Genomic DNA, 16,781 nt, shown 5'->3' with positions numbered 1-16,781 from the left:
ATTGAGGTAGAGAAAGCCGAATCCAATGGCGGCCATGATTAAGAGGAACAACTTGAAGGATAACGGAGGGTCCGTGAGCTGCATGAGGTCATGGAGCCAACTCGCGGGATTGAGGACCATGTAAACCGAGAAGAGTACACCAGTCGCGACTGTAATTACAAAGGGAACTATGCGCAAGCGAGGATTAGTGGTGATCTGATATATATGATTAGTGTGATTCCTTACTGTTTTCACGCATCGGTTGCCTAAATGGTGCGCCTACGCTCAACACAACCGCCGCGCCAATATACTGGAAGCAAGATATGAGGAAAAGGGTCGTGTTCTCAGAGTTCAAGATAGCGTTTTTTTCATCGCTAACAACTGGTGGAATATACCAGCTTTGGCGCTTTACGACCATGTAGCAACTCAGTTGAACAACAAACTGCAACAGAATCTGTCCCAGCAGTGGCACTAAGACTTTGCGCGATACAAGACTTGCGGTGGGCCTCTTGGGGCAGAGGACAGGGTGTGGTCCGGACCACCCCACTGAGGAATGTTAGCATAACGCAGGGTCTTAACTAGAGATAATTGGCTTACTGAAGACGGCAAGTGGTAGGATAAGGAACAGGTCAATAAATAGGAACTAGAGGAATGTGAGCAAAGATTCCCCGGAAAACAGCTAGTGATACGCACCTGAATATCGCCAAGATTTGATGCCGACCGGTAGAGTATGCTCACACTCGTAAACTGGATAGCGGAATACAAACTCATGAATTTGAAACAACTGAAGCTGGTCACAAGCGCTGCTCTTCCTTCCCTAAGCAAAAGCGTCAGTATTGCTTGTTAAGGGGTTGTGTCGAGATTTACCTGATGACCTCGGGGACGCAAGAGATGTGAAAGACCCTGCTAGTAAATGGGGCAGCCACTGATGCCTCTGCTTCCGAGAGGGAGATACCAACATCTGCAGCTTTTAAAGCACCACAGTCATTGGCCCCATCGCCGCAGAAACCGACACAGTATTCCAAGCTTTGCAGCTTCTCAACCAGTTCGTGCTTCTCATCCGGAGACATTCTTGCGAACACTTGGCCACGGGTAAGCATCTAAGCGCGTTAATAATGTTACACTAGGGGGGGGGGTTATAATCTCGTACCCGGTGCATGACTTCCTTTGGAGCATAATCTATAATCCACCTGAACACATCGCCACTAGCGGCTAGAGAGTATCCGCGCACACTATTAATTTGGTATGGCCCAGAGATATCTGCGCCACGAGGCGCAGGCAAGGGCTAGAAAGCATTAGATAAATCTGAGGGGAAACTTTGCAAGGTAGATGCCCCTACCAAAAGAGTCTGTTCGTCAAGAGCCCATTCTCGGTCGTCAACACTCTCCCACTGCAGCCTTGAGTTCGCAGTTCGAAAGTCGCCCTCTGCAAAATGAGGGACAAATATATGAGCATCCCTATCAACCAGATTGCATTCTCTCGCAACGCTAATCGCAGTTAAAATGTTGTCACCGGTGCACATGACCTTTCGAATCGCAGCTTGTGAGAGCTCTTCAATGACTCCAGCGGTCTGTGGCTTTAGCTTGTTCTCGAAAATGATGAACCCAACGAAGTCAAGGCCGGTCTCTGCATCGGTACGCTTCATCTTCTGGGCCTTGATCCAACTAAGCTTGGGGAGATACTTGGTTGCGCACCCAATGACTCGATATCCGCGATGGGTATAGTGCGCAAGAAGTTCATCATAGTCGGTAGGAACTGCAGCATATATAATTAATCAACAGGGCCTACTGTAACACTTGTACGTAGTATTAGAAACGTACAGCTTTCGGGTTTGCAGATCTCCCTCATACACTCTGGGGCCCCTTTGACGTATATATTTCCGCCAGCAGCCCGAAACTGTTTGACAATAACACTAGCGCGACGAAGATGGGAGACGAATTCGAAGGACTTGAATACTCCGAGCTCTAGTCCATTCTGTCGAGCAAATGGGTGGTTAGTTCAGATGAATAAGGGGCGGCTAAAAATATTTCAGACGGAGGCTACATACCACTGAAGGCGCTGGATCGTAGATATCGCTGTTCATAAGAGCACCTTTAAAGGCCGGCGGCCTGACCACTGGAGGAGAAATGCCGGTTGCCATGCCATGATCACCATTTGCCCCCCCGTCTGCCCCACGAGCCTTCTTCCCTTCTTCCTGGTACGACCATTTTGTGAATTCAAACATCTTTAAATCCAACGGATCCCCAACCAATTCGTCATCGACAAGACGGAGGGAATGGCAAGTTGTCATCGTATATAGAACAGCCTCAGAAGATGTGAGGCTTTCGGAAAGGTTACGAGCGAGTTTCGGTGACAGGCTGTCAGCATCTTTGTGTAAATCTGAGAATCTGAGATGCGATCAGCACAAAGAGATCTCTTATGTAAGGGTTGAAAGGTTACTTCTGAGAAAACAACTCGACAGCATGAACACCGAGCACATCAAGCCCGTCCTCAGTTAAGGTGCCGGTTTTATCAAAACAAACAACATCAAGTTTACCACCAATGTTTACACTTCCACTTATTAGCAAGGGGCGTTGCATTCGGAGGAGGGCCCATACCGCTGCGGACTGATGCAAAATATATCCTTTTTCTTAAGTCTGGAGATGGCAAAATTGGTCCCGATAGTGAGAGTGGCCGGTAATGCTGGTGGTACCACTATAGTAACGAGATCTAAAGCTCTTACGAGAATAGTTTGCCATGGCAACTGTGAGATGTCAGCTAGGTTCGTTGTGAGAGGGTGTAGGAATGCCTACCCCAAGGCGGAAAAAGTTTATGAAAGACGCAACAAAACCACATGCTGCGATTCCACTCATCACAGCAATATAGTAGAATGAGTCTCTGTAGAACTTGAATCCCGTCGGCTTGGGGAACAGCATAGAGCGGACCAAGGCCCCTTTAGTGGTGTTAAAACCGGTTCTAACGACCATAGCCAATCCAACCGCTTCTTCATCAACCCCATCTTGAGGTTTACGAGCTCTAATAATCCTCGTACCGCAGAAGAGAAAGTGTCGGGCTAGTTCAGGGAGTATCGAAGAGGATGCAAGATTCAAAGCTCGGAGAGCCTCGTCCGTACAAGGGACTTTAGAAACCGGAACAGATTCACCTATAAACATGTCAGACATGACCCGCAACAAGTCAAAACGAAGGATGGATCTACCAGTCAACATGCTCTCATTCACGATACAGTCTCCAGTTAAAAGAATACTATCACACGGATACAAGGCCAATGACGGATCAGTGACCTCATAAACATCGCCGGGAACCAGGTCATTTGATGAAACATAGCACCCTATCGATATTAGCAACTTCAATCAGAAGTTTGGCATTCTTTTGTTTGGCCGCCTTACAAAATCCATTGCGGAGCACGCGCACATCACAGACGAAGCGCGAAACTTCGCGCAACCGCCGCATGGTCTACTATATCAGCGGTTGCGTTACTGCGGCGCAGATAAATAAAACTCACTGATTTGGTTTCTATCAGAGTACTCGTGATACTGATAGCTGATATTATAAAGATACAAGTGGCATAATAGTAGTAGTCGTCAATTGTCCATAAAACCAAGCTGGCTATTTGAAATACGTAAAACGGGTGGAAGGCCTGGTTGTTTGGTTAGTGCTCGGCGGTGCATGATTTAGTGAGTCCATCGCTTCTGTTTGCAGAGAATGCACCAAGTAAAACAGACGAACCTCGTCTACCAAAAGCTGCATAGTGGTTTTCTCCTCTATGTCTATAACATTGTCTCCAAAAACAAGGCTCCGATGCTCCTTTTCATCGCCATCTATTCCCGACCGAATTGATCTCACATCATCCCAATTGGGATCCTTCCAGCTATTGTTGAGTATAAATTTGTCCAATAATGGGTGATAACAGAATCTGATATACCGATAATCTAAATACCGAAGGAAGGTTATGACTGGATCGTCATCTTCATCTGGGTCGAGAAATTCCGGGGTTTTTTCATGCAGGCTGAAAACTGTTGACAAATTTTGACCATACTGACGCTTTTGAATCCCTTGGACGACGAATTCGCCCCATTCATTCTACAAAACGTTAACAAAATAACTAGGTGGTGCCGTTCCCCCTACGTACCTCGATAGCAACCCAATGGCATTCCCAGAGAGGAGTAGGCCTTCCCACCAGCCGCACACGCCAGTGAGGAAGCCATCGAAGAAGCAACCATCCCATTCCTAGAGTAATCGTAGAAATTAAAAGGTATAACGCGTATCCCAATCTACTGGTGGTGAATCCAGCAACAACAATGGTTAGATCCTCTGTGAGAATATATATCTTTTGTGTTGTCCGTTTGGAGTCTCTGTTTGTGGTTGCAGAGTCCTGACGGCTCAGCAGTGGGTCCTCAGAGGAGGGACGAGTCGCAGAAGACATCCGGCGCAAGGGAGCTCCCTCGTCCATTCTGTCCTCAGGATACGAAGACACATATTCATCGTCATCGTCATCTATGATAGCTCCCCCATCGTCCCTCCGTTCGTCTCCCCAGAAGCTTGCTCGGTCATCCTCACCAGGTTGAGGATGGTAGAAAGACCAACTTGCGTTTGAATCGGCTCGTGAACGGCGCCGGTGTTGGAAAGAGGTTACGCTCGAGGCGAGGCTCTCCGAGACCGGACCTGCGAAGACCTAAAAAAAGTCAGAGAGGAAGCCCACCCTTAGGGCGGATAATGCCACAAACCTCGTTCTGGGCCATTTCAACCTCGCTATAAAAACTCGCATTGCTGGTCACCGAGTCTCGACGATAGTGGTGTAGCTGACGGGACTCTTGGACATGCTGGGCCTGAGCCGGCCGAGGAGAACCAAGTTCAGGCCTGGCATTGCTGTCCTCGAGGAGTGGACTGGGAGTATCTCCCATTGACCAACTTCAGGAATCACGATGTGAAATCTCTAGATTTTAGTATAAATCGGTGAGCGACAGGTGAGGAAGGTGAGGCAGGATGGTGGGTGGAGATAAGGTCCGGGCTTGAAGGGGAACGGAAAGCGCAGGGTACGGTATTGGTAGTCTGTTTAGGCGACAAGGACAAGAAGCCCTGCCAGCACTGTCGATAAACAAGGTGGCTCAAGGAAAAATTGGCGTGAAAAGGGAATACTGCCGGTATGCACCGTCTGGCAGGCGGGCTAAGGTCGATCCATGCATTTTATCTGATCAGCCCCTGGGGTCAATCCATGCTTTACCACTATCAGTATGAGTTACGCCAAGAATCTTCCCTGATCATTTTTTTCCCTTGTAGTAAGTATCATGCAAGAATCGGCACCTCTTTCGAAATAGCCCCCCCATAGACCCATGAAAAATAGTATTGAAGCTGCTATCATATCTCAAAGAGCGCAGATGGTACTGTACACCGCCATGTAGAGAGCAATAAACATCGCGGACCCCGATAGCAACATTTTTGGCCATGAAACTGAACAACTCTATCAAGTGTTGCATGCCGCCTGTTTCCTCACTCCTACCGGTAAAATTATATTGTGCTACAGAGTCCTCTATAATAATATTATGGTTCAATCTCCTTCATATCGGGCATATTTGGTGACTGGAAAGGAAAACGTCTAATTCCTCGTAAGTGTCGTTATCATATGTATGATATGATTGCCCCCACAGGATACCAGTGTCTCGCGCTGCTAGCACAGTCATTCAAACAGTTCGAACGCTACTCCAACTCGAGCATGATACGGGTATTTTTTTTCTTTTTATGGGCCCTCAGGCGCTATTCCAAAAGAGGTGCCAATTATTGAGGCTTAAGTTAAGATCCGTTCATCATGCCATTATCTAATCCACCTTATCTGGACTCCAATTTCTGAGACCTCACAAATTTTGAAACTTTCTGACTTCTGTCACCCCGCCGTCTTCGCCCCACCATCTTCATCCCTCCAAAATTCCAACCACCCCAAAACCTTCAACAACAAACTACTTCCAATCTCAAAAAATGCCGGCTACCATGGTGGCTCTGTCCACCCGACCTTCAAAACCGAACAAGAAAGGCGTGGTCCTCCCCTCCGAACGTGAGCGTTATATCCAGGCATGCGCCGACATTGCCCATCGCTTGATTCAACTTCACGAAGAGAATGGAGGAGGGAAAGATGTGAACCTTAATGCTCTAAGAGGCCAGATTTCGAAAAAGCATAAACTGAAGACAATCCCACCGCTCACAGCTATCATTGCTGCTATTCCCGAACACTATAAAAAATACATTGTTCCCAAACTCATAGCAAAGCCAATTCGTATGAATCCCATGCCACCTCTTTACATTACAGCCTCCTGAGTTGAGCGATTGTAGGTACAAGTTCCGGAATAGCTATCGTGGCAGTCATGTGCAAACCTCACAGATGTCCTCATATTGCCTATGTAATCACCCCCCTACCTAGCCCATCTCTCATGCTCATAAATTGTGAAGACAGGAAATATTTGTGTTTATTGCCCCGGAGGTCCAGACTCAGATTTCGAGTACAGTACGCAATCATATACCGGTTATGAACCAACCTCCATGAGGGCAATTCGTGCACGCTACGATCCTTTTGAACAAGCTAGAGGGCGTGTGGATCAGCTGCGACAACTTGGGCATAGTGTAGACAAGGTCGAGTTTATTATTATGGGAGGCACCTTTATGTCTCTCCCGGAAAGCTACAGGGACGGGTTTATTGCAAGTTTGCACAACGCGCTTTCAGGATATACTACGGAAAACGTGGATGAGGCTGTCCGGTGGGGCCCCACGCATACCCGCCTGCAATTTTGTGCACATCTAACTAGAATCTAGCCTAGCAGAACAATCCGAGACCAAATGTGTGGGGATTACAATCGGTTTGAGACCCACAAGTTGCACATTAAAATCTACTAACCACACACAGAAACAAGACCAGATTATTGCCTCGATCAGCACTTGAGCTCTATGCTACGTTATGGCTGCACACGGCTCGAGGTTGGGGTCCAGAGTCTTTACGAGGACGTCGCCCGAGATACAAACCGTGGCCATACGGTGAAAGCTGTATGTGAGACCTTCAAACTGGCGAAGGATTCGGGTTACAAGGTTGTGTCGCATATGATGCCAGATTTACCCAATGTAGGCATGGAGAGAGATCTGGATCAATTTAGAGTAAACAATCATAAAATCATTTATAATCCCTATCTAGTGCTAACCAAGAGTAGGAGTATTTCGAGAACCCGGATTTCCGAACAGACGGCCTCAAGATCTATCCAACTCTTGTCATTCGAGGCACAGGTCTATACGAGCTCTGGAGAACAGGACGATACAAGAACTACACCCCCAATGCTCTCATCGACCTAGTCGCTCGTATCCTAGCCCTCGTTCCTCCATGGACCCGTATCTACCGAGTCCAGCGCGACATCCCGATGCCCCTTGTAACTTCTGGCGTGGAGAACGGTAACCTCCGCGAGTTGGCCTTGAGCAGGATGAAAGACTTCGGAACAACCTGCCGTGACGTGCGTACCCGTGAAGTTGGGATTCAGGAGGTGAAGAACAAGGTACGGCCAGATCAAGTGGAGCTCATCAGACGAGACTATACGGCGAACGGCGGATGGGAGACATTCTTGAGCTATGAGGATCCGAAGCAGGATATATTGATCGGACTGTTACGACTACGGAAGTGCTCTGATCGAACCTTCAGGCCCGAGCTCATTGGTCAGCCTACGAGCTTGGTTAGAGAGTTGCATGTTTACGGGTCTGCGGTGCCAGTGCACAGTCGGAATCCGAAGAAGTATCAGCATCAGGGGTATGGCACTTTACTCATGGAAGAGGCGGAAAGGATTGCCAGAGAGGAGCATGGGAGTAGAAAGATTAGTGTGTAAGTGGACGGGCTAATGCTCACTGAATCCAACAATGGTGGCTAATGTGGACCATTGGTTACAGGATTTCCGGCGTCGGGGTACGAAAGTACTATGCTAAACTTGGATATCACTTGGACGGTCCGTACATGTCGAAGATGCTGGATGAGCATAAGGACGAGAATTAGGCTGGGTATAATTAGCAGTGTGCTTGCTCCCTGGATGTTCATGCTTACATCCTGGATGTTAGGGTGCACCTATCAATGTATTGTACAGTGTTGCTGTATCTTTCTTTGGCAAAGTTTCAGCGCATGAACACCCCATTTTTCCCCATTCGCACATAACCACAATAAGCCCGAATCCCCCCCACCGCCCATCCCAAAGCCCCCCGCACCAGCCCCCCACCCCCCTAGCGGTTAGCCCAAGCCCACTCCCCAAGCCAATAGACCTTGGTGACCTAGCACGACTACCCACTACCTCCCTGCGCCCCCCTCGAACCACGACCAAGGCGACCTCAAGAGTCAAGACATATCACTCGATCCACAATTTCCCCTCTATCTCTATCCCTTTCCATCAGAAAATGAGAGGGTTGAATCGAGACCTCGAATTCTGCCGCTCAGGGTAGCACGTGGTTTCTCCCCATATATGATATCATACAACCCCGAGGCCACGCCGTTAGGGGAAAGCCTGCAAGCGGCGTCGGAGATTAGAACTATGCACCCTTCTCGCAACGGCAGGTACCGTACCCAAACTCCCGCGAACAAAAATGGCTGACATTATATTTACAACTATGATAATATCATCAAACTGGACCCGTTCTCGACATCGTATTTTGCGGTCATCACAGCTGTTCCGACGTTGATTTGATACCGTAGATAGGTTGGTGGAATGTATGTACCTGGTGGTGGGCCGTTCTGTCCTGGGCTTCTAAAAAGTTGTGCGTGCCCGACTTGAATGAAGGATTTTGTGATCACTATCTCTCTTGAACGCCTGGAAACACCCGTGGCAGGTGGGAAGGGCGTCGCTAGTGGGATGATTCCCGGCCAATTCTTGATAGGATCTAGGGTTGAATATTCATTGTAAGAAGGATATGTACGATTATGCTGTACTCGACGGTATTCATTCCTTCAGAAAAGGCTTGTTTCCAGCCATGCTTATGTTACCACAAGCCTCCCATCTGTCATCGCACAGATCGTTTGCCGCTATCCGGACGCGCTACGGTACGGTACTTGTAGATGCCATCCGACACCACCACCACGCCACAAGACGGGAAATCCAATTCTTAGAATAACCTTAACAGATAAAAACTCGGTGTATTTTCTCGGGCTTAAGCTACAAGAATCCAACAAACACAGGGCGACCCATTTTCCGCCCCTTCTCATCTCATCTTATCCTACCTTCGCCATCTCAATCAATCTGACGATAATTTAAAACTGGAAATAATATATCATACAAACCCCACTCAGACTCAGCGGTCAAAAGTCGTGAAAAACGCGGGAAAGAACAGAAGGGAAAAAAGGTAACAGCGAAGCAAAGAGACCAACCATCAAACTAACAACTTCTACCGCCATACTAGGAAGGAAAAAAACCGCCACTAAGGGGTGAAATAAAAGAAAGCAAGGGTAAAAAAGCAGAAAGGAAAAGAAGCCTTGACTAGAGGAAACCCCCCACATATTGATTCCACCCCCACAAAACCACTTTTCTTAGTCACCACTGCTCGCGGGCTTCTAGTCCGAATCATCACTGTCACCTTCATCGTCCTCTGGTGGAGAAGCTCTGCTTGCGACCGTTGTGGTGGTGGTGGCCACCGCCGCTGTTGCGCGGGATTTTATTCGAATGCGGGGTGTGCCGTTGTTGCCTGTCGAATTGGCGACAGCGGCGGGGGTCCCAGCGCTAGAGATAGGACCTGTGGATGTCCCGTCTCCCGCGACGGAGGAGTGCTCGGGGTTTGTGAGAGCGTCCAGGGTTTTCTTTTCTTCAGCATAGCGGCGATCAAATTCGGCCTTTGTGGTAGTTAGCACTGGGGTGGGTGCGTAACAAAGGGGGGGGAGGTTACTCACGTCCATGGCATTCGCATCTTCATAGACCTTGGAGCCTTCCTCGTTATACGTGCGAGCGTTCTTGAACATTAGTTTAAAGTCGGCATGGAAGCCCTCGAGGTCCAGATAATCGCCGTTTCTAATACGCTTCTTGATCTCGTTGAAGGATATCGGCCGTCCAATGATGTGGTAATAGTCAGGAAATAGCTTCTTACTTGGTAGCTTCTCGAAGATCTCGGAACGGACACGTTCTGTTTCTGGGTCTTCAAGGCTGTGGACTGCGTCGAAGATTGCTTCACATGATCTCTGCAGCATCGCGCGGTTTCCGGGGGAGACGGCATCCGGCGGAGCGTAACCCTTGACTGTGCGTTGTCGTTTCCGGGGGTGTATCTGGAGCCATTAGTACTGAGATAGCATAATACGACCGCGAGCGACCTACTTTTGGTTCCTCGACCTCTTCGATACGGCGCTTTTCGGCAGCTGGCTTGCGGCCACGTTTTCGTTTAGGCTGCACTGCGGGAGGCGTATCTTCAACTCCAGGACTCTCCGGTGGTGGAGAGCTTTCAGACAATTCACCTGCCCGTTTTGCCTTGTTTACTTGCCTCCGCTCAATTCTGTCACGCTTGCGCCGAACAGCATCCTCAATTGTATCATCATCATTATCAATCGCATCCAGCCATTGCTCTTCTGTCAAGCCGTCATCATAATTAGTAACCTTTCTCTCACGAGCACCCCTACCGACAGGCCCCGTCGGCTCTTCAATAGGAATGAGGTCATCGTGGAGATAGATTTCTGGTAACTCGGCCTCGGTATATAGCCTGTCTAGAGGTTTTCCTTTACCGTATAAGGAGTTCTTCTCGCGGTCAATGTCCATTTGCTTGAACAGGGTTAATTCATTGTCATTGCGAGAAATAATCTCGTTGAGCTCGTCATCATCGAGTTCCTCACTATCCCCAACTTCCTTTTCGTCGGCTTCTAGCATCACACGTAATAATGCGTCTCGCTCCTCATTGGTTGACTTGTTGTCAAACTTTCCGGCCTGAATAACCTTTCCATCGATGTCCAACTTGTACTGGGCGCGCTCAAGAATTCGCTCTTCGACTGAATTTGATGTAATTAATCGAAGGATTCGGACCTCGTTCTTCTGCCCAATACGATGGGCACGATCCTGTGCCTGTAAATCTTGATGGGGGTTCCAATCAGAATCGTAAATGATGACTGTATCGGCTGTTTGCAAATTCAACCCTAAACCGCCAGCACGGGTCGAGAGCAAGAAAATGAAATAAGGAGAATCGGGTGCGTTGAATTCCTTCAACAAAGCAGAACGGTCATCGGCCTTGGTAGAACCATCGAGTCGTAAATACCGAAATCCTCGGAGGTGAAGGAAGTCCTCCATAATGTTCATGATTTGTGTCATTTGGAAGAACATTAAAACCCTATGCCGCGTAGCAAAAAATTTCGGGAGCAGCCGATCAAGTAGCTCGAACTTTCCGGCCGTACGCCATAGTGCATCGTTGTTCACTTTTGTGGGGTTGATGGCGCTTTCGACCTCCTCAAAGACGAATGGATGATTACAGAGCTTACGGAGCTGCATAATCATATTACTGAGGCCCCTCACACCTAATTTGCCACCTTTGTCGGGTTCATTCACGTAGAGGATGCCATTGTTCATCATCTGCTGGTATAGCTTTTGTTGAAGTGCAGAAAACTTGCACTTGATGACCCTCTCGACCTTGTCCGGCAGCTCCGACTCCACATCCTTCTTAAGACGACGCAACAAGAAGGGCCGGAGAACTTTATGGAGACGGCGAATAACCAGCAGCGCCTCTTCTTCAGTGAGTTCCATTTTGTCCTGACCACCGGTATTCGCGAACGGAGTATTGAACCATTCATCAAAGCTCTTTACGGACTTGAAGATTGTTGGCAGAACGAAGTTCAATAGAGCCCACAACTCCGGAAGATTGTTCTGGAGCGGGGTACCAGTCAAAATCAAACGATATCTACAGTTGTAATATGTTGTCAACGTAGCGCTGAGCTTCGACTGACTATTCTTCATTCGATGGCCTTCGTCAATGATCATATAGTTCCACTTCACCTTGCTGAGAAGTGGGCGATCTTTGATGATGTATTCATAGGTCGTAAGGAGGACCTGCCAATTCGAAAATTTAATGTCATACTGCTGATTCTTTCGAACAGCGGGAGGGCCTTTGTAAACAATCTTTCCAACTCCTGGGGCCCATTTCTCGAATTCAAGATTCCAATTAGTCAAGGTACTTCCTTGAGCGTTAGCATCTCAAGAAACGAAGTAACACAGATCGAGCGAAACTTACCTAAGTGGAACGATGACCAGGAAAGGTCCATTTTGTTTCTTCCGCTCAATCAGGTAAGTAATCAGCGAAATTGTCTGGATGGTTTTTCCCAAGCCCATCTCATCTGCCAGGATACCATTCAAATTGTTGTTGTACAGTGAAATCATCCACTGAAGGCCCTTTAATTGGTAATCCTTGAGCTTTCCTCCGGTCAATATCGTCGGTTGTTCGGTAACATTTTCCTGGATACGGTGCGCAACAGCGTAGTAATCAATCTTTTCACCGGTGGAGTCTTCCTCTTCATCTTCACTCTCGGGCTCTTGGTAACCCTCTGGCTTTCCGTACGTTTCAACGGCATCCCTTTGCTGTTGTCGGACGCTTGCAGCGAGAGATTCCAAGAAAGAATCGGTCTGCCGTAAGAGGTGCGTGATACGGGTATCTTTGGCCTGGTCAAGCAATTTAAGGTATGCAACTTCATCGTTAGCCTTCAACGCCAATAGACGCTGCTTGGCAGTTCGCTCCATCCTCTTTTGCTCTTCCTTCTCCATATGTTGATGTTGCTGCAACATCATGCGCCCCAATTTCTGTGCCTTGGCATCCCTAGCCCTAGCCTCCGCTTTAATCTCCTGCCCGTGCGCGATGACGCCCTGTAAGTATTCTTGGTGTTTGCGCCGCTCACGTTGCTCGCGCTGATCCCTCTGTTGCTTCTCCAGCTTCTCAGTAATGCGGGCTTCCCTCAAGGATTGTTTCTTCCTCCTACGAAACATGGCACGATTAGATGTGACAGCTAAGTTCTCGGCATGCACCATCGAATTGACCATCTCCTGTCGGAGAGCGCGCTGCTTTGGCAACAAACATAGCGCTTTATACTCAATCAATGCCTTTAATTTCAGAGAATCTGTGAAAACAGCAGAGGTTTTCCTGGTATCAACTTCCCCAATATTACTAGGCAAGTTTTCCAACTCAGCCTTACGAGCGCTAATCCGATTGAAGATCACACGCTCGCGCTCATCCTGTAGTAGCGAAACATCGATGCCCGAGGGCATGATACTAGGAATCATTAACCTCTTTGCCCGGGATCCATGATCGTGATAGCTGATCTTTGGCTGGAGACTAGCCCAAGGAGATGTGAATGTTTCGTATCCAGATCGCCTCTTTTTAGGAGCTTCAGGCTTCTCGGCCTCAACCTCCTCCTTAGCAGTAGGGTCGACAACGGCGTTGGCTGCGGCGACCTCGGAACCAACGGCGTCTGGCTTGGGAACGGATGAGGAGAATATCGCGCTCCGAATCAATTGAGGGACCGCAAGGTTTTTCGAAATCATCTTGAAGGCCATGATCTGATTTCTGAGAATACCGAGCTGGTCTTGGGTAAAAGTTGAATTAGGGCTGCTCGCATTCTTCGGGAGCGCCGAGGGTACCGGGGACGGCTGAGGGACTCCAACCCCATTTGTCGATGGTGGGCAGTCAGCGGCAGGGCGCTGTTGTAGAGAAGAAGCGATGTTATTTGCGTGTTGGGGGTGAGCAGGTGAGCGGCCTGGGCAAAAGAGTTAGAGATTGATGGATGGATAAGGGTGCGATAGCCAACTATACCATTAAGCTGAGCTGCACCGTTTTGCGATACGGGGAGTTGCTGAGCTCTCTGCTGTTGCTGTTGTTGCTGCTGCAGATGAAGTTGCTGCTGCTGCATCTGGCTCTTGTATGCTTGCTGCTGTCTGATTGCGTTGAGGATACCCGAGAGGTGGGCAAATTCTGGGTGATTTGCTTCGCTTGCGCCTTGGGCTTTTAGATCTCGCCATTTCTGTTTTTCACCTTTATCAATAGCTGGGGGGGGGGTTATTGAGTAAGGATAAACTGACCTGATACACTACTTGTGCTTGCTCTTTAGAAAGGGAGCTCGGAAGGGAACCCATCTGGGTTGCCATAGGCATGTTGTTTGCGATGGAACCCATCATAATAGGAGATGAGCGACAAGCGAAAACCGACCAGACAAACCAAGGGATATAGATGGACGCGCGAGGAAGTAGATCCGTCGACGCGTCAAGCGACGGGGGTGGAGGGTGTGAGAAAGGGGAGACGTGAGGGCCACCACCACTGACAAAGCGATGCAGCGGGTATGGAAGGGAGGGTAGGTTGCAAAGTGGTTTGGATCCACCAGGCTGAGAGCTGTTTTCAAGGACAAGGCCGCGATAACGGTGATTTCGGTGATTTTTTTTTTTTACCTGACTTTTGGTTATCCCCCCTTTTTTTTCTTATTAAGGATAGATGGGAAAAAAGAAAAAAAAGGAACGTCGGATTTTTTATTTTTTTATCCCGCTTGTATTATATTACGAGAAGTCAGGGGAACGCGGCGAGGGAATGGTGTCTGGATGGTGTGTGTCTCTCTTCCTCGAAAAAAGTCGCCTCAGTTGCAAGCGACGGATGAAGGAGAGATGTGAAAAGGTTTCCGCAAGGGAGACATGAATGGGTGGGGGAGGGGGTAGAGAGGGTTAGCCACAAGGGGCGAAGTGAGAAAGTGTGGCGTTCGGGGGGGGAGGGGCTGGAAACAAGGGAAATTCCTCAAGGTTAAAAAAGGTGCGAAGAAGAGTTATGGTATTATCGTATGTATGATGGGGGGAAAGGAGAAAGTAAGAAAGGAAGAGAGAACAAGAGTGAGAGGGTGTGAAGGAGCTGTGCTGGAGCTACGATTATGGGGGCGGTTTTGGAGGCGGTTAGGGCGGCGAACGGCCACGGAGTGAATAAGGGGGCGAGGAAAAGTTGCGGTTTGAAGATGGGTACCGTGCCCGTGTCTTTTTGTCGGGTGATGGCTACGATAGAAACTACCGTGTGGCAGAAGATATGAAATATACTGTAGAGCTGAGCAGGGTGCTCGAGTACGGTACGATAGTGCTATGATATGAAAGGGTGCTGCTTCGTCGCCAAAAAAGTGTGGCGGCAACGAAAGGGTTGCTCTCCGTTCTTCCAGAGGAAAATCTGGCGGGAGGGAGGAGTGTTGGTGTGTCCTGCCCGCTTTTGCTGGCTTGGGGGGTGGGGGGAAAGGGAAAGAGGTTTTGGTGGTCGAAGTTGTTGTGTTGCTGCGCGTTGGCCCCAAGCTGCTCGTAGCCGATGGATGACTGGGTCGTATTACGGTCACTGTGGCTTATAAATGTGGCTGACGATCGTCACTCCTCATTCCTTGCCTACGGCAAGGAGAATAGCATTCAGCATAGACTACCCTTACTCGAGTAACTTACCCGCACCAGTAACTTACAATATCAGGAACAGGGACTGAACCCATTTCCCGACGCCAAGCATAGATTGATCTCTACCCTCAGGGATTCCTCGCAACCTCGCAACTGGACTGGTGGGATAACCAGTGCTCGTACTCGAGTACGGTAATCTTTTCATTCCCGTAGGTTACTCAAAAAGAAAAAAAAAAGAAAAGAGAGAAGAGAAGGAAGCCTCGTGCTGCCAATATCGGGGAATCGTTGAACATCATGTTTCCGACGATCCATATAGACAGAGTAATTTTAAATTTCTTTGACCACTAGATGTTATCTCGTCATCAGGGTCCGGTCGTAGAGGAGGAGAATAATCAGGGCAGAGGGCTAAGTCTTTACTCGAGCCCCATGTTAGAAATTGCAAGCTACAAAAAACCATAAAACCCCAACAACACCCCGCCAAAGAAAGACAAACTGCCCCGCCATCTTACCGTGCCAATCCCTTCTCTCTAGTACGACGAACTCACCAACCTGTTCCCCGTATCCTTCCCAATCGCCCTCCTATCAACAATGGCTGAATACCCTCTTCTGTGTTTGGGAAATCCCCTACTTGGTATGTACCAGCGTACTCACTCCTTCCATCCTTCTATTCTGCCCCGTGCTTCCGGAGGGATGTGAAATGTTTGTTGAGGCTATTGGTGAATTGGCGGCTGACGATATATCCCTTGCCATGGGAAACAGATATACAGGTCAATGGGTATTGCTGCCTTTATCCATTAACATGATCTTGTTTTACTAAGTCTGCTTCAAAGTGATCAAGCTCTCCTCGAAAAATACGGATTGAAGCCTGACGATGCTATCCTGGCCGAGGAAAAACATCTCCCCATCTATGAGGAGATAACTACCAAATATACACCAAAGTACCTTGCTGGTGGTGCTGCTCAGAACTCTGCTCGCGGAGCCCAGGTAACAAGGAACCTTGCCGTGTATATTATGGGGAGGAAAAACTAATGATTATACGGGATTCAGTATATGCTTCCTCCTAAGTCTGTGGTCTACCTCGGCTGTGCCGGTCAGGATACCTTTGGCGAGGCCCTTACAAGCGTTTGCCTGAAGGAGGGCGTTCTCACTAAATATCGCATTGAGAAGGATCAGCCCACCGGCCGTTGCGGCGTTATTATCACCGGCCATCACAGGTCCATGGTAACTGACCTTGCTGCCGCCAACCACTACAAGTTGGAGCATCTGGAGTCGCCCGAGATCTGGTCATACGTTGAGAGTGCTAGAATTTTCTACGTCGGTGGTTATCATTTGACCGTTTGCGTTCCGGCAATCTTAGCTCTCGGGAAACATGCTGCAGAGACTGGAAAGGTATCTTGTGATTGTTTTCTCACAGACTTCTTGAACTGTTGGCTCATGAATAGTAGATTTTTG

General features: G+C 48.5%; 4 protein-coding genes; 2 read left to right on the top strand and 2 right to left on the bottom strand.

Annotated features, from left to right (window-relative positions):
* GSTUM_00005196001 (uncharacterized protein) overlaps positions 1 to 5,023 on the bottom strand; it is a 6,140-nt gene extending 1,117 nt beyond the window's left edge. Inside the window, exons 1-19 of the mRNA XM_002837215.2 lie at positions 4,704 to 5,023; positions 4,109 to 4,651; positions 3,917 to 4,059; positions 3,706 to 3,847; positions 3,482 to 3,616; positions 3,366 to 3,432; positions 3,161 to 3,307; positions 2,772 to 3,070; positions 2,577 to 2,722; positions 2,419 to 2,529; positions 2,030 to 2,366; positions 1,800 to 1,953; positions 1,319 to 1,734; positions 1,130 to 1,264; positions 847 to 1,079; positions 673 to 796; positions 577 to 622; positions 226 to 525; positions 1 to 167 (exon numbers count right to left, since the gene is read on the bottom strand). The exon at positions 1 to 167 is cut by the window's left edge and continues 1,117 nt beyond it. Coding sequence (XP_002837261.1) covers positions 1 to 167; positions 226 to 525; positions 577 to 622; positions 673 to 796; positions 847 to 1,079; positions 1,130 to 1,264; positions 1,319 to 1,734; positions 1,800 to 1,953; positions 2,030 to 2,366; positions 2,419 to 2,529; positions 2,577 to 2,722; positions 2,772 to 3,070; positions 3,161 to 3,307; positions 3,366 to 3,432; positions 3,482 to 3,616; positions 3,706 to 3,847; positions 3,917 to 4,059; positions 4,109 to 4,651; positions 4,704 to 4,880 — 3,822 coding nt within the window. The 5' untranslated portion in view covers positions 4,881 to 5,023.
* Positions 5,024 to 5,949: 926 nt separating this feature from the next.
* GSTUM_00005195001 (uncharacterized protein) lies at positions 5,950 to 7,990 on the top strand (the record flags this gene model as incomplete). Its single annotated transcript, XM_002837214.1, has 7 exons — positions 5,950 to 6,244; positions 6,301 to 6,368; positions 6,418 to 6,722; positions 6,778 to 6,821; positions 6,869 to 7,113; positions 7,167 to 7,822; positions 7,888 to 7,990. 7 exons carry the CDS (start codon positions 5,950 to 5,952, stop codon positions 7,988 to 7,990), a joined length of 1,716 nt encoding a protein of 571 aa, XP_002837260.1.
* A 1,105-nt stretch (positions 7,991 to 9,095) lies between these two features.
* Positions 9,096 to 13,934, bottom strand: GSTUM_00005194001 (uncharacterized protein). XM_002837213.2 has 5 exons: positions 13,741 to 13,934; positions 12,172 to 13,684; positions 10,281 to 12,114; positions 9,863 to 10,231; positions 9,096 to 9,805 (listed from the first exon to the last, which is right to left on the bottom strand). Exons 1-5 carry the CDS (start codon positions 13,835 to 13,837, stop codon positions 9,530 to 9,532), a joined length of 4,089 nt encoding a protein of 1,362 aa, XP_002837259.1. The 5' UTR covers positions 13,838 to 13,934; the 3' UTR covers positions 9,096 to 9,529.
* A 1,867-nt stretch (positions 13,935 to 15,801) lies between these two features.
* Positions 15,802 to 16,781, top strand: part of GSTUM_00005193001 (uncharacterized protein) — a 1,960-nt gene continuing 980 nt past the window's right edge. Inside the window, exons 1-5 of the mRNA XM_002837212.2 lie at positions 15,802 to 15,960; positions 16,089 to 16,104; positions 16,160 to 16,313; positions 16,377 to 16,597; positions 16,744 to 16,755. Of these exons, the coding sequence (XP_002837258.1) occupies positions 15,918 to 15,960; positions 16,089 to 16,104; positions 16,160 to 16,313; positions 16,377 to 16,597; positions 16,744 to 16,755 (446 nt within the window). The 5' untranslated portion in view covers positions 15,802 to 15,917.

This window comes from Tuber melanosporum (genome assembly GCF_000151645.1).
Source record: "Tuber melanosporum whole genome shotgun sequence assembly, scaffold_18, strain Mel28".
Lineage (NCBI taxonomy): Eukaryota > Fungi > Ascomycota > Pezizomycetes > Pezizales > Tuberaceae > Tuber > Tuber melanosporum.
Note: the sequence above shows the minus strand (reverse complement) of the source record. Positions and strands in the feature narration are given on the sequence as shown.

What these genes read in the sequence shown, in the direction of transcription:
- GSTUM_00005194001 (XM_002837213.2), bottom strand. Translation starts at nt 13,837, where the DNA reads ATGCAGCAGCAGCAACTTCATCTGCAGCAGCAACAACAGCAACAGCAG. An exon ending in CGGTGCAGCTCAGCTTAATG is followed by an intron (nt 13,685 to 13,740) that starts GTATAGTTGGCT and finishes TCTTTTGCCCAG; the next exon opens with GCCGCTCACCTGCTCACCCC. An exon ending in AAGATGCGAATGCCATGGAC is followed by an intron (nt 9,806 to 9,862) that starts GTGAGTAACCTC and finishes ACTACCACAAAG; the next exon opens with GCCGAATTTGATCGCCGCTA.